The sequence below is a fragment of the Gasterosteus aculeatus genome, chromosome 7 (genome assembly GCF_964276395.1).
Source record: "Gasterosteus aculeatus chromosome 7, fGasAcu3.hap1.1, whole genome shotgun sequence".
NCBI lineage: Eukaryota > Metazoa > Chordata > Actinopteri > Perciformes > Gasterosteidae > Gasterosteus > Gasterosteus aculeatus.
This window is the reverse complement of record NC_135694.1, coordinates 7157062-7178765: the sequence shown is the minus strand read 5'-3', so window position 1 is coordinate 7178765 and position 21704 is coordinate 7157062. Positions and strand designations below refer to the sequence as shown.

The 21704-nt window shown below is 42.0% G+C and overlaps 2 protein-coding genes across 9 annotated transcripts in view; one reads left to right on the top strand and one right to left on the bottom strand.

Annotated features, from left to right (window-relative positions):
* The window catches only part of kcnip4a (potassium voltage-gated channel interacting protein 4a), a 92370-nt gene extending 86058 nt beyond the window's left edge, over nt 1-6312 (top strand). For all 8 annotated transcript variants that reach the window (XM_040181132.2, XM_078106339.1, XM_040181130.2 and 5 more), the window contains 6 exons: nt 2117-2186; nt 2686-2756; nt 3356-3463; nt 4066-4170; nt 4256-4318; nt 4402-6312. In XM_040181132.2, coding sequence (XP_040037066.1) covers nt 2117-2186; nt 2686-2756; nt 3356-3463; nt 4066-4170; nt 4256-4318; nt 4402-4449 — 465 coding nt within the window. In that variant the 3' untranslated portion in view covers nt 4450-6312. The remainder of the gene's footprint in view (nt 1-2116; nt 2187-2685; nt 2757-3355; nt 3464-4065; nt 4171-4255; nt 4319-4401) is intronic.
* Nucleotides 6313-7030: 718 nt separating this feature from the next.
* sec24d (SEC24 homolog D, COPII coat complex component) lies at nt 7031-21212 on the bottom strand. The gene is made up of 23 exons (XM_040181128.2): nt 21088-21212; nt 19886-20088; nt 19122-19224; nt 18902-19035; nt 18270-18674; nt 17652-17773; nt 17387-17498; nt 16934-17061; nt 15287-15425; nt 15043-15158; nt 14018-14142; nt 12726-12917; nt 12374-12467; nt 11692-11808; nt 11376-11546; nt 11007-11103; nt 10758-10903; nt 10517-10655; nt 9932-10050; nt 9602-9781; nt 9310-9501; nt 8921-9010; nt 7031-8597 (listed from the first exon to the last, which is right to left on the bottom strand). Exons 2-23 carry the CDS (start codon nt 20034-20036, stop codon nt 8457-8459), a joined length of 3213 nt encoding a protein of 1070 aa, XP_040037062.2. The 5' UTR covers nt 20037-20088; nt 21088-21212; the 3' UTR covers nt 7031-8456.
* Nucleotides 21213-21704: the final 492 nt, after the last annotated feature.

The following is a 21704-nucleotide window of genomic DNA, read 5'->3' as shown; positions in this document are numbered from 1 at the left end:
TCCAGGTTAGAAGCCGTTGGTACATTAGTGTCCCACTTGAACAATGTTATTAGTGTTGACAGATGCAATTACCCATCTGTGTTTAAGCACAAGCACACACACACACACACACACACACACACACACACACACAGTGACAAGAAATTACATGTTTGAAAAGTCTCCTCCTCTCCACTATGATTCCTTAATTACTTGAAAAAAATGGTTGACTGTTGACAACCTATTCACTGCAGTGCTGTGGATCATAAACAACATTCTAATTACCAGAAGCTCTACAGAACAACAACAACAAGAAATGCTTCTTGTTACCGAGATGCTGCGGAGCAACTTTGCTTTTAAAAAAAGAGGCATCCGAAAACGAAAACACTCGTATTCGCTTCGACACCCCTCTCATATCTGTCAGGTTAAAGCAAAGCAAATACACGACCAGTCCAGTTAGAACAATTAATTGCTTTCATACTACATGCAAAATAATTTAACACGGCCCTGGAACTTCAGGAAAACAAACAAATTCAGCTGTACTAAAGTCAGGGTGAACCCTTATACACTGTACAATTGGTTAGGAAATAATTGTTTGCATTACATTTTCGCACTGATCAAAAAACGATTTTGGTGTTGATCATTTTAATTATATCTAATGAGCTCAAAATCAGCTCGAAGCTAATGTTACAAAGTTAAAGATGTGGTAATACCCTCACTGATATATATGTCATATTGGTGTGAAAGCATCTACTGCTTTTAATGGGAGACCAGAATTGTGGGTTTATGTTCTTTGTGTTAGTGTGAAAAGCGCTACACAATCCATTTCTATTATCATTCAAACAACTCTATGGAAGTTTGTCCAAATGCCATTTGAACACATCATGATAAATTTAAAAGGACAATAGTCGTTTTTATTGAATAGAGCCTGAATGCTTGATAATGTAATCAAATGTAACCCCTGCTTAACTAGCCAATAAGGACTGTGCTGACACTTCAATCAATGTACTGTTGATTAACGGCACCACAAATATTGTTTCTGGAGGAATTATTTCACCCCCAATTTGCAGCCAATTATCTCAGAGCATCAACGTTCACGTCCAATTCTGAGCAACAAAGCAGTATTTAACTGCTATATATTTAACAGGAACAGCTCATTAGATCACAGAAACTACAGGATGAAGACACACTTCTGATTCATGGAGAACTCACATTAGCAAAAGCAGTGTTCTTTCCAGTGAAATGGAGACCAATAGCGCATTAAATCCAGACCTGAAACTGTTTGTTCTGATAAACACTCTGTTCCTGATCTTAGATTTCCAACAACAAACCCTTATATTCTAGGTTTATTGTCTGGCGTATTAAACCCAGACACATGTTTGCCTTCCCTGGTGGAGGAGTGTCTATGTTGGTGGAGCATTTCCTCTGTTCCCAAGATTCAATATCCTGCAGCAGTGTGAAGCCTCACGTCAAGCAGAAAGTGCAAAACCAGCAGCCTTTTTTCACCACACTGACCCGAGCAACGTCCTCCACCGAGTCTTTGGTTTGCTTTTTTCATTTCACGCAGACAAAAGCATCTTTGGTGGAGTGTTTAGTCTTTTCTCCCAGGCACAGGATACCTCAGGTCGGTGACACCGGATGACCGGGGTCAAGGTATCTTTTGAGGCCTGGAGGATTTGCGGCATGAATACCAGCACATTGAACCCGGGACTATCACGTTCTGTCGGGAGAAATGATCACGGTTTGCTGGGAAAATCCAATGACGTCTCCTTGAAAGAGTAATATATTGCTCCTCTAAATTCATTACACTGTTACACTCTTCTGCATTAGGGAAGGAAAAGGAATGGAGCTGCTCTAACCACTATGGGTCACATAAAGTCACTTAAAAATCAATGAGGTATTGCCACATTGCACGGCTGGCTTGAGTTTAGTCTCTTAAAATGATTCACGGCATAATTTTTTCTTCATGAAAAAGTACAAACATTACTTTCTCTCCCTGATAGAAACATTTAGAATAAACAATTTCCAATTTTCACAGGTGTCTAAGTTGTATATTGGACCGTGATTGGCCCGTCCTAACTCACATTTGAGTCTTTCCCGTTATTGGCGCTGAACGGCCTTTGCCTCTGTCTTTCAGGAATGCCCCAGCGGGATTGTCAATGAAGAAACCTTCAAAGACATCTACGCACAGTTCTTCCCGCAAGGAGGTTTGTGTCATGTGAGCCTCCTGCTTTGTTTTTGCTGCTTCTTATCACCTCATGTGCATTAAACTGACGCAAATGGCCTCTTGCTAATGTTTGGAAAAATTGCACCAATTCCTGAGTGCTTTCAAATGAAACCTCCATCCAGAGGAAGTATTTGCAGGAGGGAGAAAGTAATTTGTATTTATGCAGGTTGGAGTTTCTCACCGTTCTCATCATTATGCACAGATAACTTCCCGAGGAACAGGACAGAAAACATTGTGAGGCTTTGATATATCTGTTTAGAGGAAAGGCATACCAGTAAATATAATGAACAGGGGTCGTAATGACACAACTCTGAGCCTTCAGCCTATTGCTCTCCACTCTCACCATGACAGAATATACATTGTGAAGTTGTCCAAAAGAGCTTAAAAACATTCCTTTGAACCAACCGCGTGTCTGCTGTTGTGGATTGAACTGTGATCACGGGAGGCGTTTTTTTAAATATAATTTTTTCTCTCCATAGAATCTTCAACGTACGCACATTTCCTGTTCAATGCCTTCGACACAGATCACAATGGCTCTTTGAGTTTCGAGGTAAGCCGAGTATTGTTGTATTTATATTCCTTTTCTTGTTCGTCACCAAAGTTTTCTACAAAACGACATCTAACTAAAACTACAAACTATACGTTATTCAGGCTTTGACACCGCAAATCTCAAAGGCTTTAAAACGTGGCATTATGTAATCTGCAACCCCACTAACTGGAAAAACATCCCAAGCCTGTCAACTTTTGATGTTCTCAACGCCATGATTAATATCGTGTTGAGAGGATCATTAATATTCATGGCGGGTATAAATTTGCTTATTAGGACAGAAAAGCTGTTATGCCAAACCAGAGCCAACGTGCAGTCTATTCATTTAGAAAGTACGGGGAATCCCCGAGGTACAACGCAGATTATGACCCTCTTAATAACTTGGATAGAGAGGTGTGTTTGATTCATTTTAATGGACATGTGACATAATGTCCTTGCATTGGCTAAAATGCTGCATACATATCCTGTGCACAGTGAATATTTTTCCTGAATGATGTTTCTTTAATCAAATCGTTCTAAAGTTTTTGTTCACAAAAAGATCTTTTTTGTTTTTGAATCTGTGTATTTCATATGGTTCTCAGTGAATCTTGTCCTTGCTGCAGGATTTTGTCATGGGCCTGTCTATCCTCCTGCGAGGCACGATCCAGGAAAAACTCAACTGGGCTTTCAACCTGTATGACATCAATAAAGACGGATACATTACTAAAGAGGTATCTACTGGTTGATCCGAGCATTTAGGTGTAACTTGTTAGTGCTAGCATGAGGTCATAAGCTCTAAATGCAAAAGGCCTGTGGTGTGGTTATATGTTTTTAACTAATCCCCAGAAAAGAAAGATGGGATCAATCAATTTCATTACATTCATCCCAAGATGCTTATGCCATGTTCAATTGAACTCTATCCAATAGCCGTGGAGACATTTCACTCAAGAAACATACATTTGCAAGAATAAATATGAAGAATTAATCAAAGTCACAGAGATTCATCCTCTCGGGTTATAAATGGGTAAAACTGCATGGCCATCCATCAAACAGTATTCTAGATATTTATTTCATCAGCCTGGACCGCGGTTGAGGACTGATTTACAGCCATCACCATCCCTAGAGCCGCGTCCGGCGTTGATGTTTTATTAATCTTTGAGGACCACAATGTCCATTGACATTAAAGGCAGCAGAGTAACTGCAGACGTCGTTGGCTCCAAATGTGAGGCATATGAAACACAAGTATATTTGCATTGCTTCCAGTTGGGGGTAAATGCAGAATTAATTTGCACTTCATCCCGGTGGATTGACCCCTTTTTCCGGTGCACTGCAGGAGATGCTGGACATCATGAAGGCCATCTACGACATGATGGGAAAATGCACGTACCCAATCCTCAAAGAAGACACGCCACGTCAGCATGTAGAGGTGTTCTTTCAGGCAAGTGACTCGCCGGCGCCTCAAATGTAGGTCGCAGTAACCGTGACACTGTTTTTCATCATGTCCTTCCCCTCGTCTCCAACAGAAGATGGACAAGAATAAAGACGGAGTGGTAACCATTGACGAGTTTATCGACTGCTGCCAAAACGTAAGCCGGACGTCCCGCCGCATCTCTCTGTCGCTGCTGTTGGCTCGTTTGCGTTTTCTCACTACGTTGTTTCTCCTGCGCAGGATGAAAACATCATGCGATCAATGCACCTCTTTGAAAACGTCCTCTAACTTTTGCTGCTGACTGTGGAGGCTTTGGAAGAGAAGATCATCTTAAGCTTGGCACAGCCTGGACTGGTACCGTGTGCAGTGTGCGACGCAGACTTTTGATCATGGATGTAACATTGTTCATTAGGAGTCGGCGATACGCGGCGAACCCTCTGGAACGAGTTGCTTTTTGAACATTTCGTTAAAGAAATAGTTGAACTTTATCATGTGAAAATGAATAGAAAGGAGAGGCAAAGAAAGTGCGTTCTTCAGTAACATTTTCAAAATGAAAAAACTGCTTAACTTAAAGGTTGATTACCACCATTCGTCTCTGGAGTGTCTTTTCTATTGGCTGAACACCGGGTGCTGCAAAGTGCATTAGCCTCCAATATTATAAACACTCTGGGGAGATTTGTGATGAAGGCATTTAAACAGGATGCCTCTCACTCTGTTGCAACCCTGACTTGTTTTATTTACGGCCAAGTAAAATCACTGTGACTTTATATAGCATTTGAAATGACTCGGTCCCCTCTCTGATCTTACATCCCCGTCTGGCCTCTTTGATTCCAGAGGGTTCTCGCCGCGACTCACTCAACCGTTGTGGTCCGATCTGTTGCTCTGTCAAGGAAGCATTTAGAGGGGGGAAAAAAAAACACATGCGTTGTACTATTTTCAATTGTATATATCATAAAGTATTACAGAAGAACTCTGTGAGAAACTCTACAACTTTTTTTTCCTGTTTACTTGCCAACTACATTGAGACAACACAAGGTTGGTCTGCAGAAGCACACCGGTAGCTGTATTTACCACGAGTATAACATTAGATGATATCTTTTGTTGTAAAATAATTGCTGCTTTGAGTGCATTTCCTTTCACCCTGTGTATGTACATTCTCTGTAAAGTACACCATCTATGAATGTTTTATTGTTGTTTTTGAAACCCTGTTCAGGAGGTTGCACTAAGAGCAGTGTTTGAGGTCATTTATATGGTATTACGGTCATTGTACAAAAGATTGCTGGTTGTACAGTATTAAATGAAAGTTTGCTCCGGGGTGAATTTCAGGTCTTTGGATTTCTTCATATAAGTCAGTTTAAAAAAAAAAAGATGATGCAAACACTGTAACTTTGTATTATATTCATATTTTTGGGGGTTGTCTACTATCACTCTCCCCGTTGTTTATCCCCTGTGTTTAAGTCCTGCCTATTCACCCCGATTGGTTCCTGCTGTATGTAATTAAAGCTTTTGAATGTTATCAAAACACAAGGCATGCTGGGTACCAGCCTCGCTCACGGGATTCCTGTTGCTCGTTGGAATCTACTGGATCACTGACGTGTCGGGACATTGTTTAAGTAAGTTCCTGAGTGTTTTAATCAGACTTCTTTTTCCCAATGACTTGGATTTTGGATACAGGAAGTATTCATCAAACCAGCTGGAAAACTGAAATACACTTGAGAATGGGTGGTTTTATGGTGAATATTTTGCAGAAAATCTACAGGTTATCATGTTTTTTCATGCGGTGTTCATTGAGTAAGGTCGCAAATTTAAAAAAATCTCCTCAGCAAGGCATGCTGGGCATTCATTAGTTTAGTCAATGATTCGTTTATCTCCTTTAGGAATGTTGCGTTTCTTCTTTGGTTTGTTTGTGTGCCTTACTGTATGTACAGATGTACCTTTTCTGTATGATTAACAACTATTTTTTCTCAGCATTTTGAATATGAAAACGTTACTGATAAAATGGAGGGAAAGAAATATTTGCATCACCCACATCTTAGCATATCTACAACACATCCCAGTGGATGTAGATATGTTACTGAAAACATTGACTGATTTCTACATTTCTTCTGTACATACAAACAAAAATAAAACTATACACCTCAAACTTTCAAATTTGTATTAAATGACTTAATACATTTTAACGAATTTAGAATAGTTCATGTTTAATCATGGCTATCCAAACCAGTCTAGCAAAATTCAGCGAGCAACAAATCTTTGTATTGCCTATTTAGATATCTGAGTTCTATTTAAAATACTGACATTTATATATATATATATATATGTATCTGTTCAGCATTAGGGTAAGATGTAGTTTTATTAACACGCGTTCAGAATCAGAAAAGCATGTTCATGCATGTGATGCCCCCTCGTGGTGGTAACTGGATGACACACACTGGTACAAAAATATTTGTTTCCACTTGGACTAGAATAAGATCCTTGAAATAAGAAACTATATGAACATACTTTCATTTCAATCTGTATGCGGCACAGCGGATGTCTCACTCATTGGACTGTGACCACCAATGGGCAGACTGAATGTGTGCGTTTTGATCAGTGCTACCTTCAATATAGACCGTAATTCTAGCTTGCATTGAATTATGTCCATTCAATTTTGCACTGAATATATTTTCGTTTAAAGCAACAAACGGGTTGGTGTGTTTTCTATTCAACATTTAGACAAATACGTTCTTAAAGATAAATTCCTAATCCGTCGAATTTCCTGTACAAGCCAAAAGAACGTTTGGGGTTTGGAATAAAATATAGATAACGGATGAAACCCATAGGGATCCGTAGGTACTCGTACTAAAAAAACAACCGACCACCTTTTCAGTTAATTTTGAAATCACTTTTTTCGACTTTAATGAGGTACCCAAATTACCTGAGATAAGTTTGCATACAAACCAAAATAATTGAAATCAGCCGTAGACATCGCAGACATGTTCTTTTGTGTATGGTTTGACTATCATATCATTAAGGCAGATGTTAATATTTTGAAAAACACATTGTGTATTTGATGTACAAAAAGGACTTCTTTTTTTTTTAAGTCACATACAAAGAATCGTACAACATATCAAATGCATACATGAATTACACAGAGCAGTTTTCTCAATAAAAACAAGCGACACGATGCCATTGCTGTACACAAAACTGAAATATTAGGTATCGTTACGGACAATAATGCAGATAATAGATTAGTTTAACACGATTTCATTGAGCAGACACAAATCTGATGGGGAGATTTGTCAGCTGGGCCCTTTTTTCATAATAACATGACATTGTTAGAGCTTGCTAGAAAGTATTTCCCAAAGTGAATCGCTCCCAACTAAATTTTTGGTCCCTTTCACACGCAGCATCATTTCTAGTCCCTTCCCATTATGCCTCCTTTTTTAAATCCGATTCTGACACTTTTCAACTGTTCAGGGCACTCCAGTTTTTGTTGTCACTTCATTCTAATCTCAGAACAAGGAAACAAATGTTTTCTGTTTCCACTGCACACTGGAGATTCTCGTTACTATAAATGGAGTTGTTTATTAGTTGTTTATCGGAGGTTTGACCAAATGGAATGCTTTTGTATCACGTATGCATCAGTATAATCATTTCAGTCCTGTCAGCTGCTGCAATGTTTCTGCTCAATTGAATAAGCTGATACACTACTTGTATCTATGCTTATTTGAGTCAATTTCGACTAGGACAGCAAAGGTGTGATGCACATGAATGTAGAAGCCTCTATAAGTCATTTAAATATGGTAAAATATCTTTGAGCCTTTCTAGTTAAAAAAAAAAAAGATTACAATTTTTAGAATATAACAAAGACTGGCCTTTTTATAGAGTAAGAAGACTACAACTACAGTATGGCCCCCAAATAACCGCTTGTCTGAGCCTGTAAGACCCGATTGACTGCCCTGAATGCTATGCAGCCTCAACACAATGTGTTGTCGATGTCTTACGTTGTCTTCGAGTGACAAGTGGCTATTTGAAGATCATACTGTGTGGACACCGAAGCATGTTGGAAAGGCAGCTGTGGAGTCTCAAGGTTAAATCTCAAAAAGGCTCTCTCTGGTTCCTCCCTTCTTCCTCTGTCTTCAAGAAACACGAAACACAAAAAACGGTTCTCTTTCTGTGGATCATCCTTAAGATTGAGCCAACGGAGACTGACCCTGTGGTGTTTGTCCATGGCGTGTTCCTTCCTGGCCGGTGGATAAGAGACACCGAGGCCAAGCGTCGGGGAGCGGGGAGGGAGGTGCGGGTGGTGTTGGTTAGGTGAGCAGCTGCCTGATTTCTCGGTGAACGTAGCAAAGGAAGTCCATGTAGGAAGCTCCACCGTGCAGGCCTTTGTCCTCCACCAGGAACTGACGGAACACCATCTCTGGTTTGTCCTTCTGTCTCACGATATGGAGCTGAGGGGGGGAGGGAGGACGTAAGCAAAGTGTGATCCTTTTCCTGTCCATACCAGCTGTGCTCCACGAGAGCATTGACCTTTTGTTTTCTCCTTTCTTGAATTATACTTAGATTAAGTGGTTTAAATTAAAACAGAGCGGTTGTAACAGTAACATGTACTAACTAACTCCACTAGAGGGAGGCAGAGAATTAATAAATGCTTCACGGCAGTTAAAGTACTTCTTTCCTTTTTTTCGATAGTTGGCGAAACATGTTAAAAGTAATTTTTAATTACATTTTTGTTTTGGAACATCGGACTATGTTGCTGCTCTGGGTGGCTTACCTTCATAGAATTTGGCCTCTTTTCAATCAGGTCATTGATGATGGTTCGTACCTTGTTTGACAACGGGTTGTCCAGCTCTGGTAACGCACACTGGAAAAAAACCAAAAAGACTTTTCTTGGAGGTATTGATTTGAAGCAGCCTTGATTAAATAAAATGAGAGCACTTAAAACAATATTTAAAGAGGTTCATTAAAATTAAAGGTCAGATGCAAGAAGTTATGAATTCAACCTTTTGAGTTGGGAGGTGTCTCAAAAGTAAACGTGTAATGTCAACCCAACATCCAGACATTCTTCCACAGTTTGTAATGCATTATATCTCTAGAATTACATCATTTCAATATGGTTTCAAAAATACGTTGCGGTGGGAATGGTAATAACTTAGTTCTGACCATGTTTCCTTGCAGGTGGGCAAGGGAGGGCAGGTTGAAGATGTTCTGGACGAGATCTGGAGGGATCGCTTGACCCAGCCAGAGAAACATGGAGTGGCCGTTTTCCAGCAGGAACATGCCAGCGTCTGTCAGACGCTCCTCTGAGCAGCGCACCGGAGCGGGATGAGTCTTTATGCTAACATCCATGTTGTGCTACAAAAAACAATTAAAACCATGTCTGAAAGATAAATACACGCTACATTTACGAGAATTGTCTATATAAAAAGACACTGTTGTATTTTTCTCCCTGTACCAGTGGGGTGAGGCGTGGGTAGAGCAGCAGCTGTGTCTCCTCCACCCCCATGCCCATGATCAACAGCCTCTGGTGGGCTCTGTCGTCTGTTGAGAGCTCTGTGCTGCCGACCAGGGGAGCTGTTTTCATTAGGCTGTTAATGTAGACCGGAAACACCTTCATGGCATCAGGCAGGATCAGCTACATGTGGATACAGGCATAACAAACACCATGGTTACTTTCTAAAAGAGATGGACGCATCACATGAAACGGATGCAAAAGAGTTCTTTGATTCCGAAAATCGCAGCCTCAATTGAACCCTTTTTAATCCAGTTGCTGCCCCGCACTGACCTGGCTGGCAGCGGAGGGGCTGGCACAGTTCTTCCTGTAGCAGGCCAGCATGTGAGCTGTCTGGTTGACCAGGATCTCCCGCACAGTCTTCAGAGGCTGATTCAATATGGCACGGCAAGCTGCATGTGCATAAGAAGAGGTTAGTTAAAAGCCAGGAGAAGGGGGGTGGGAACCAGCAGGCCTAACTGGCAGTTAAAGATAAACAGGGTGGCAAAGGAACCACAAAAGATGAAAGATTAAAAAATCTAGGGCTAGGGTAGAGAAAGAGAGCTTTATCTGAAACGTGGGCTTGTTTTCATTACTCATTCTTTTTTCCACCCATAAGTCAGTGAGCATTATTAGATTATCGAGTGATACATGGGGTAAAAACAACAGGTCAGGCTAATACTGCAGTACATCATCAGGCAACGTGACACCCTCAGGGAAAAGCTGACTATTGTATGACTCCCATCATTAAATAATAACTGCTCGTAAATCACGGGAGGGAAAAGCCACCTTTTCTGCATCAAGCTATTGTGATAAAGAAGATAGATAAAGATAAAATTAAGTTGTAAGCGTCAATGACAAGTGCTCAAAGGCATTCACCTGATTTGGAAAAGAAATTGATGAGTGAGTCGGTCTCGCAGCTCTTGTACAGCTCCGACAACTGCGAGCTGCAGTTCAGACTGAGGTTGTGGATGCGGAGACGTCTCTGTCCGTTGATGGTGGTGTACAGCAAGGCACACTGAGAAACAGAGTCCGAATATTAGCTCATGACCAAACCTTGGAAATTTTTCTCCTGAGTAAACGGCAAATATTTGTTTGGAGTTCAAAAGAAGAGACAGACCTGCATGTGTGCTCCCGTCTCCTCACTCAGCGTGTCGTCGTGCTTGAACTCGACGGTTAAAGCCTTATCACAGTCCACAGCTGCCATCTCTATGTCCGTGGTGTTGTTCATATGGATGGCACCAAAGAACTCGGTGGCTCTGAAACCTGAGGGCAAGCCACGCACAGTTGTGTCCGTTATTGAGAGGCAGCTCTCTCCCTGACACGCTGGCACGTACTGAAAGCGAAGCCTTCAGAGGCTTTTCCTCACCTGTGCTGGTACGAACGCGCATGATTGCGTCAAATCCGATGCTCTTCTGCACGTCTTTTCTGAGGTCTCTCAGGAAATGCTCCCCGTCGGTCTCCACCTGACGAAATCGAGAACATTTGAGATTGAGAGCCGGCAGATGGCGACAGTCACCACTTGGTCCGACACCAATGAAAATAAACCCTGGTTTTTTTTCCACACAAACTTTTGGCTCACTGACTTAAAACCAGCTTTTATGAGCATTTCTGTCTTGCTAGTGTAATGACAATAAATAAACTTACACCAGTTCTTTTCCTTCATGTGGCTTGCAGCATATTTTGCATGTGCGTGTGTTTTCAGTGACCCGAGCATACTGTGAACAGGTGCGCTTGCCTGGAAGTTGTTGTATTTGTAGACTGAGCCTCCGGTGTGCGACGGCACATCGGCCATGGTTGCGATGTCCATGTACTGGTTCGGAAAGAGGAAGAGATCCACGCAGCAGCCCTGTGCCACGCACTCCTTCGACAACTGCTCATACACTCCTTTCTGAGGCTGGAACAGGGTCTAAGGATACACATTTAATTTGGATGAGACTGCTTTTGTCTCTCAAAGTTCGCATCCAACCAACTCCTCATGCAGCCGAGATTAAGCCGTACGGTTTGTCTGTACTTGGTGTTTGAAATCCATGTTTAGAAAAAAAGAGACTCACTTTTTCTTTGTCTGTGTTAACCAGCTTTTTGTCGTCCCTGTTCTTCAGTTTGCCAGGAGCCTCGGCAGTGGGCATGGAGGACTGGAAGATGAAGAGCTTTCCGCTACATTCTGCTGCCTGCAGGACGGAGAATAATGGGTGAGATCTCAAAAAGAAGATTAAAAGAAGGTGTGTGTTGTTTATAGCTTTACAATGACACCGTGAGGTCACAGGGTGCAAAATTCACTTCTGCAGAGGATTGGATTCTCCTAATAACAAACTTCATTTTTAGAACAGATTGCAAAATAAACTGATAAGGAAAAGATAAAGATGTACGCCTGACTCAAACTCTTTGCTCTTGTTTATTGCAACAACTGCTTCTAATTGAAAGCTGTGAGTGAGCTTTTCCTTCACCGTGTGCCAAACACTGACCTCATATTACTAAACACATTTCTTTTGGACTTGAAAGTAAACACAAACATATCAGGAGTAAATAAAAGAACGTAACTGAGTTTATAGAGTTGGGCAAGCACTACCTCTGACATAGTTTTGGGAAAGTGAAAAAAGAGATTACTTTAGTTGGATGCAGTGTTTGTTAGTTTAGCTTATAATTGGTTGACTTTACTAGAAAAACACAGTTATGTGCTTCAGCTGAGCTACATACGGCTGCTAATATAATGTGGCTTTAAAATGGGCAGCTAACCTTGAATGCCTCCACGCCGGCCTGAATGACCGGAACAAAGACGGTTTCGCTCTCGTTGGTGTCTGCAAACATATCAGGGATTTGGTCCAGGAGGCTGTAGAGGAGACGGGATTGTGGTTTGGTCAAAATTTACATGTCACATTGTTCCCACATGAAAATGTCTGGTTGAGATTTATCCAAGTAAAACGCACACAAATGTCTTCGCAAGAGATTGTTCTTGAAATACATGCTGAATACTACTTGAAACTAAATGAAACCATCCAGTGACGTAAAATAAACTATTTTGTTTAGTTGGATTAAACTTCATTTAATGTATGGGGCTTCCACAAGCAAATGACCCTTTGTGTCTTACTTGGAGATAACCGCCCTCGAGTCCTGATAGTTGACCAGGAAGCCATCGAGCAGCGGGACAAACATCTCAGCTGTGTCTGAAACCACCATCATCTGTGGCTGGGCCAAAGCGCTCTTCACGTTGTAGAAGTGGAGGACCTTGTTGTAAGTGACAAAGCCGACCTTGATGGCAGATGCCTCTACACCTTCCTCGCTGTAAGGAAGAGCGAGCGAGAGAGAGAGAGAGAGAGAGAGAGAACAGACCTCGGTGAATTCCCAGATGTTTCCAGTGAGTCAGGTGGAATGTCATTAGCAATAGCTGCATGTGAGTAAAAGGAGCGGCTGTCCTGTTGCAATTGCTTCTACATTCACATCACTACAAAACCCATACTTTGTTTTTCATGCCTGTGTTTTCCAAATAAATTCCCGTAGGGTTTTTTTTTTTTTTTGGAAAGAACTACGTTACATATTGGCAAACGGTATAGGAAACATACTTTTATTTGAAATAACTGCATGATTGAAACCAAAGCTCATATAAATGAATAACTACTAACTTCACGACACCCTGACATTTAACAGAACATTGTGGATCGGGCTGTGGCAGCTTTCTTGAACTGAAACCACACATCAGAAGCTTTCACCATCACAGTAGTTTAAAAGCATTCTTTCATGACAGTCGAGACGAGGTTTGCAGGTCTCTCTGTTTAAATCGTGGAGACACACTGAGGAACATATTATGTGGCTCGAAACAGTCGCTGCAAAAGCCTTTGAAGTAAATACGCCACATTTGATTATGGGCCAAAAGCGTCTCTATGAACATAAGTTACTGGTTCTTTTGGAAGAAAAACCCATTCAGATTGGGTGAGTTTATTTGGTTCTTTTTCATACCATCAGACAGTGAAATTAAAGTCCACAGTATGTCTACATCTACATCTGCATTTACTCAAACTGTGCTCCAGCTTATCATGAGCTCAAGTCTCAAATACCGTTGAAGAGGGGACTTATCTGGGGAACACTTCTACTTGGTATTTTAAGGAGGATATCATGACAGCAGACAACTGAGAATGTATTGCTTTTGTCGCTAATTAAAACAGAGAAAAAGTTATTTATTTTAGAAATAACCAGTGTCTGCAAAACTGGAATATTCAGCAAACAGACAGTTTGCATGTTGTTTTGAGGATTTTATTTTTGCTGCAAGCCATATGTTGGATGTGAACTTTACATAGCACCTAATGGAGCAGACGCTAGTTATTACATTCCTCCCTGCAGTGTGTGCCCATGTTTATGTGGGGTTTCCCGATGGATTGCACGTACCTGGGCAGATGCTCCAGTAGGTTCTTCAGCTCGTCACATATCAGTTTGACCAGTCCACTTTTAATGTTGTTGTAGGACACGTCAATCATGAAGATGTAGGCAGGAGGATTTGGAGGCTTGTTGTTCTGTGTGAGAAGACGGCAGCAGGTGAACTAAATGAGTTGCTATTTTGAAAATCATTTCAAGCTAAGATGGCATGACAGGCATGCCGCGTAAATGACCCGATTACAGAAGTGAATGAAGAAAAAGGGTTCTCAACCTAATGAATTAATCAAAAACATATTGGTCCTCTCTGTCCGTAACTATAACATATCACTCACAACTTTGAGTAGCTGTGAGGAGACAGTTCAATTAAAAATAATGGAGTGCGTGTGAGCGGGGTTCTCTGCGAGACATTGTTATGTTTCCCCAGTAACGACGCATGACAAGACAATCCCCTTAAAGGCTTTTGTTTAATAGCTGCCTTGCAGATACTGTTTATACGTTTTAACAAACAGAGCAAAAGTAGGCCAGTGAAGTGACTCTGCTTTGCCAGCTCACTCTGTTCTCAACCACCAGCCACACCCTCCATGTGGATATCAAGTTAATTGGCACTGCCGACTTTCAAGTGCTTTCAAAACGGAGTTGCACACCGTCATATTAGAAGTTATGATAAGCAACTCGAGCTGAATGATGTAGAGTGACGAAAAGTCCCTCAGAAGTCCATAATGCAACTTTGCAAACCTTTCAAATCTATCTATGCATTACTTTATTTTAGGGACAACATATTTTATTGCACAGAACACTTCTTCCACATCCATTGTTGTGCTACATTTTGGGTAATGTACACATCGACCTGGGTCCTCATCACAGTGCATCTGTTAGTTGAGGTTGATTTGATATGTAGCGGAGCTCACATTTTGAATATCGCTGACGATCATACTCATTTAACTGTGGCAGCCAAAATTGTGATCGCGATTAGGTTTGATTAATTGTGCAGTCCTTAATGAACAGTGGTTGGTGGCTCTTTAGCAGTTTCCCCGTACCTTGCAGTAGTCCAGGGTGGCTACAAACTCATAGGATCCAAGGGACAGCTCAGGCCTCTCGTAGAAGTCCACCCTCCGGCCCATGTGGTCCAGATGTTGGAAGTAAAAGACTGGCACTGCGGTAACACAAAGAAATCTGATTGAATAGAGACCTGTGCACAGTATATTCACAGTAAGAACTTTTTGAAGTGAACGTGACAGATTTTTTCTGGCTGCTCAAAACCTTGTCTGCACTGTACTCTACCTTCATTGACACAGTTGCAGAAACCACACTGGTAGCGACGGCCCCCATCAATAAACTGCATGTAGGGACACATGTAGGCCTTGCATCTATTGCAGCGGATCGGTCCTGTCTCACCGTGGTTCACAACATATAGTGGAGTCTACACAGGGACACAAAAAAGAAAAGGTATTATGGTCAAAAAGCCAATGTAAGTTGCTGCTTTGTCTCAAGCATCAGTGGTTCCATGGCAACCAAACAATCACACATTGCACTTTGATACACGGAACATTTGTCTGACGTGGAATGTAAAGGCTCAGCGTGAAGCTGTTTGAAATACGTATCACACCACTGCTCCTGATTATCATCTGTAGCCTCCAGATGGAAACTGTCTCATGACTATTTGAGACCCCTGGCCGGCTGAATCTAAAAGGTTTGCTTCAAATGAAATCAACTACCAGAAAACACTTGCAGACAAGGTAGCGAGTGGTTGTATTATTAGACTGGATACTTCAGGGTCGAGAGTCAAACTTATTATTACATTATCTCACAGCTGTTTTGTGCTGAGGACAAAACCTGTGGATGAGAAAACAATGCATAAAGCTTCCGAGTCAGAAAGCGCTCTCAAAGAACTCAGAGCATTGATGAGGTTTTACTCTGGATTTGAATCTGCTCCATGGTGTACTAGATGTAGAGAGCAAAACACTGTGATCGTTTTACATCCCGTCCCTGTAGATCCAACATTAGTTAATTGAGGGAGAGCTAACATTGCCTAAAAAGGCCAGCGGGAGGCTGGGACAAGGTCGAAGGAGGGGGGAAATATCTTTAGAGAGGATTGTTGGACCCTGTGTGATGCAAGAGAGGTCATTCACAGGACAACTTAACTTCTGCATCCTTTCAAAAGAGGACTGTTTCGGGGTTGAATACGGTCTCAAATTAGCTTTCATTTTTCAATACTTGTCTAAAAATAAAAGTAGATGTTGCAAATAATCAATCCTACAAGTAAATGGCACAAAAGTAAATCATAAACAGACCATATACCTTAATTAGGGCTTTAGGAACTGCTTGCTTTAACATTTGAATGAGACTCAACTAGAAGAATATGACAAAATCCTACACTAGAAAAGCAATAATCATGTATTCCTAGAGAAAAACCCTGTCATTAGACACTCCTGAGTGACTGACAGTGTGTACAGGATTTAGAAAACCTATTGCACGGTTGGAATATAATTTCTTTGGTGTGGGATGAATTGCGTTGCATGCAGGGTTTCCCATTTATAGAATTTGGGCACAAAGATTTGTTCTATGGTAGGATTGTTCTAACTTTTGCAAGTCTACATGGAAATGTGAAAAGTACGGATTACACATTAAACATGTGTAATAATGTAGAGCTGGATAAGTATCAAAAGAACTGTGGACCCAGTGCTCGATGAGTGCCGACTCGTAAAAAAAAAAGGAATTCTCAATCCCTGATATTGTTTAGCATGTATTATTCAAGACTTCAACTCAGAGCCCACCAGGAAAACATGCTATTTCACAGCAAAGCCACAACAAATGTATTCAGTCATTTACTCTTTTTTTGTCTATCCTGGCAAACGATTATGTATTGTTCAGGTGAGTTGGCTTTGGATAAAGCAACTGCCATTAAGATATGGCTGAAAAATGACTTACCTCATTCTCTGGCAAATTTGCTAAAGGTTTTATGATGGAGGCCAGTGGCACTTGGCATTGTTTGGCCAGATCGGCGGTGCAGGGTAGGGAGTAGGTGGTGCAGCGCATGAACCTGGGACTGGCATTGCCTGGGATAAGCAAACAGATGGGTCATTGACATCCATTTTATGACAGTGCAGATTTCTGTTACCACTGTTGGACAGATGTTTGGACCTTTTAGGCACCATGTCTGTGATTACCAGAAATATTCAATGTCTACAACTACAAGGCTTCGTAAGGTACATACAACAACTGATAGACAAATATGTAGAAATTGTAATGGTAAAGTGTCTTTAAAAAACAGTTAACGGGTATTATTGGATTATCACCTACACTTCCAGCAGATTAGCATCAACTACAAATGTTCAGTGTATTTTGTGACTGGAGAGAGGTGTAAATGTCAGTCAGAGTCACCTTGGTCCTGTACTGTGAAGTCGGTTGTGACCAGAGGTGGAATCTGTCCCCTGATGTTTGTGCTGTAGACCTGTCCCCCTCGTTTCACTTGGTCATCTTCGATGACTTGGGTCTAGAGTAGACAAGTTCCGCATTACAGCACGATCAGAAGGGAACACAGACATGTCTTTGCCAAACCACTTTTGAATAATTAATACACTGCCAGAAAGCTAAGACAGAAATGTGGTATGTTGGTTATGTGATTTGTACGTGGTCGACTACTCACAATGCTCGGGATAGAGTCGGGGTCCAGTTTCTTCTGAGGGGGTCCAGCCATTCCGCCTGGTGCACCAGGGAAGGCTCCCGGCATGCCTGGCTGGTGCCCGGCCATGTTTCCCCCAAACTGACCTATATAGTAAAAAAGGAAATATTGCCAATTAAATGATATTCATTAGTTGTTTTGTTGCCTAAATGTAAGCTGTAGAATACGTTTTGATCAGACGGCTCCAACACAAGCAATGAAAACACGTTGTCTATCAAAGGGACAAAGATCGATTACTCTCTTACCAGACTCCTCTGTATTACAAAAGTTTTTAACACACAAAACAGTTCTATGACATACTGCAACCTAAGGAGATTTGAGTATCAAAGACACCTTTTGTAAAAGGATATATTTTTTTCTTCGTGGTTCAAAATATGAAATTTCCTCTTTGGCTTTTGTTACATTCTTTCTGTCAAGCATGTCGTTTCTCTGACCACGGAACCTTATGTGCAACGTCAATAACTGACCATGTATCGGTGTCGCTTCCAATTAGTAACACAATCTCATAAATGTTGTAATATCCTGGTGATGTAACATGCCTTCAAGAATACTGTTTTCTTTCCTTCACAGTGTCAGGGTTACCTGCTTGCTGTGGGTATCCTGGTGGTCCCGCAGCACCAGGACCAGGCTGCTGGAAACCTCCAGGGCCAGGAGGCCCGGGGAACGGTCTCCCCATGCCTGCCATCGGAGGTCCAGTCATCTGTGGCCCTCCCATCGGTGGCCCTCCCATCTGTGGCCCTCCCATCTGTGGCCCTCCCATTGGTGGCCCTCCCATTGGTGGCCCTCCCATTGGTGGCCCTCCCATTGGTGGCCCTCCCATTGGTGGCCCTGACATAGGTGACTGTTGTGGTGACATCTGGGGAGACATGTGAGGCGACTGTGGGCCTGGAGACATCTGTGGCTGGCCCATCGCTTGAGGAGGGGAAGTTTGGAAAGGCTGCTGGACAGAGCTTGTTGGAGGTGGTGGGCTCTGCATGGGACCTGGTGCTGAACCATCATACATTGAAACAAGAAATCTGGTGAGGGCACTCCTACTGTCATTTTTCTAATACTTTTCTTATACTCTCTACTGAAATAAATTAAATACTACATTTGATTAAGACATACTAATTATTATTATTATGAATTTTTACTCTATTTTTGTTGGATTTTCTGTATGCCACTCAATGCTATTTGATCTATAACAAGTAAAAATCATTAAACAGCCAACTTACCATAGTTGCCCAAGTTCATGGAACTCATCTGATTTGTTAGCTGTTGCGCTGGAGGCGGGGCCATAGAAGCCATGCTGTTGTATGGGGACTGTAGAGGTTGTCCATAAACAGAAGCAGCTTGCGGAGCAGGGTATCTAAAAAAAAAAACATACCAATCCGTCATACACAGCAGAGAGAAAATTAGCTTTCCAAACAGATGCTGTTTGCTGATAAGCGTTACCTTTGTGGATGTGCCCCATTCTGCTGGACATTAGGGTTGTACTGATTGGATGCTGGAGGTGGAGGCATGCCGGCAGCAGAGGAAACTGGTGATTTCATCATACCTGTGATGAGGAACAAAAAAACATGTTTACAGTAGATCTGCACGGTCTTCACTGCATCGGAAGAACTTGACTACTTTTATTTCCAGACTTTTTACCTGTGAATATGTAAGCGAGAACAGGGTGCGTAGATGGTCAGATTTTGGTCATCAATGATGGGTGATCATTTAAAGGAATAAAAGTGGGTAGTTGGTTGTCCCGAATAGAAACCTGCTTCCATTACTGTCTACTGTGATGCCATTGGACCTCGAAGTGGCAACGTTATTGCCAAGAAAGAGACCTTGACTCCCATTCAAAAGACCTTGATGTGTGTCAGCACTACTGAGAGTCGAGGATCGTGTTTGTACCTCAATCATACAACAGGGCATGCTTCAGTGTAGTGTAATACATTCTTTTAATCGGACTAATTTGCTGGCACTTAACATACACCTTATTGAGTGTCAATTATAGAATGAAAGACCAGACAAATGTTTAAAAAATTGTGTTAAGAGCCATTTCTAAAAGTCTGTAAAGAAAGTACTTTAGCGCTCATATTTACTTTACTTTTTTTCCGCGGTAAGCCCAAAACGGCACACTACATCTCCGAAAGCCTGGTGGCTGTGAGCAGGGCAAAGCGGATCGAGTCGATCGCGTCAGGGAGGTCGTGTTAAAATGATTTCCTTACCCGCGGGTGGAGCAGCGAAGGCCTGGGGTGGTCCCCCATAGTGCCCGTAGAGGGGCTGCGCAGGACCGCCTCCAAATCCACCTTGGTAGCCCCCCATCCCGGGCTGGGCCTGGGAGTACGGGGGTGCAGCAACATAACCCTGTTGACTCATTCTTGTGGGATTCTACTGCTTGTTCATGCCAGGATGAATGAGTTTTGACGACCTGTCAAATTGAAAGAGGTGCATTTACAGGTAAGCCTTTGTATTGGTAACCACGCTGTGATGTGGCACATAAGCTTTTCTTTAGCTTCTTTGGGGGACCCATTCACCTTACCCGATTAATCTTGTAAAGTGGTATTGTGTGAATAAAATAAAGTCATTCATGTGTTCACGTGGATGAATTTAGCCCATTTAAAAGGCCACAGACTAACAGCTGATAATTGACCTCATTGAATCATCCGCAATCATGTAACATGGACCTTTGACATTGCATACTGAGAGATAAGACAGGCACCGTTTATGTTCGGAATCCGGAAACATGAACGTCACTGCGGGCCTGTAATTGAGGCTATTAAAAAAAAGCCAAACGGACCTTCTGTTAAAACGTTAAAAAGCAACGCGCCTGCCACCCTGGACTTTTCCACCGACCACAAACCTTAAAAAAATAAATAAATAAGTTCAACTTCCGCACAGCTGGTGTCAACAAAAATATCAGCTGCGTACGGGCAACTCCGCGAAAGCCTTTTGAACGACGACGTAATGAACCAAATGAACAGGTTTGACCCGAACGAGGCGTAAATAACCGCGGCTGGTGGTTCGGTCCATAGCCGCACCGTGCCTTGCCACTTCCGAGAAGAACTGCCACGTCGAGAGACCGTTATGATCGCTATGGACGCGAGCATCCCTGCCTCCTCTCACCGTAACATCTGGATAAACGGAACACGCAAATTGGTGTCACCCGTGTTAACATTACTAGCGTAAGATTTATAACGTTAGCTTAACGCGTAAGGAGCTCAGTAGCCTGGCAGAATAGCAACACAGCCGGCGGCGTTGATCAATCTCACATATCGATGGGCAACAGACCGCTAGCTACGCGGAAATTATCACAAAGTTTTCCCTTTACGCGGAATTCTTTTCGGACATAAATGAAAAAAAATAACGAGAGACAGAATGACACATTCGTATTGTCTTCAAGTGCAAGCATTGTCGCTAAGGTATTTACCTGAATACAGGGCAGAGTCCTGTTCCCCGTCTATCGCGTTCAGTTAAAGCAGAGTGCCACGTCAAACTCCCCCAAAGTACCGGTCGCTACGTTGGTTACGCGATTGGGAGAAAAAGAGGAAAAACTCAATGTTTCCGTTTAAACATATCAAAATAAAACAATTAACGACAAATACACGTTCTTACACGGTGAATGATACAGACATAGTACTGGTCTCTAGACATCCAGATTTTAAATGTATATTGCAACAAAATGTACCCGCTGGTTACCCATGTATCGGCTATGAAACATTACATTGGGCTTTTATGCTGAAGGGTCAAGAATTACATTTCCGGCTAAGGTCGATGTGTTTTTAGCTAACTTGGGAGGGCCTTGAGCTACCGTGTCTGGTGCTGTGCGCATGCGTGAATTAGAGGGAACCCATACACGTCAGCACAGTTTATGGATGCGATGTGGAACTGTGCAGTCCGTGTGCTCTAACTTTAATAATTATCTGAGCACTGGGCAGCTCACACTCTGATAAGATAAAACATATTCTTTATCGTGACTAAATTTAACTTATGGATGATGACAGAAGAACATTATACAGTTAAGCAGATTGTCCTTGGAGTTGACAA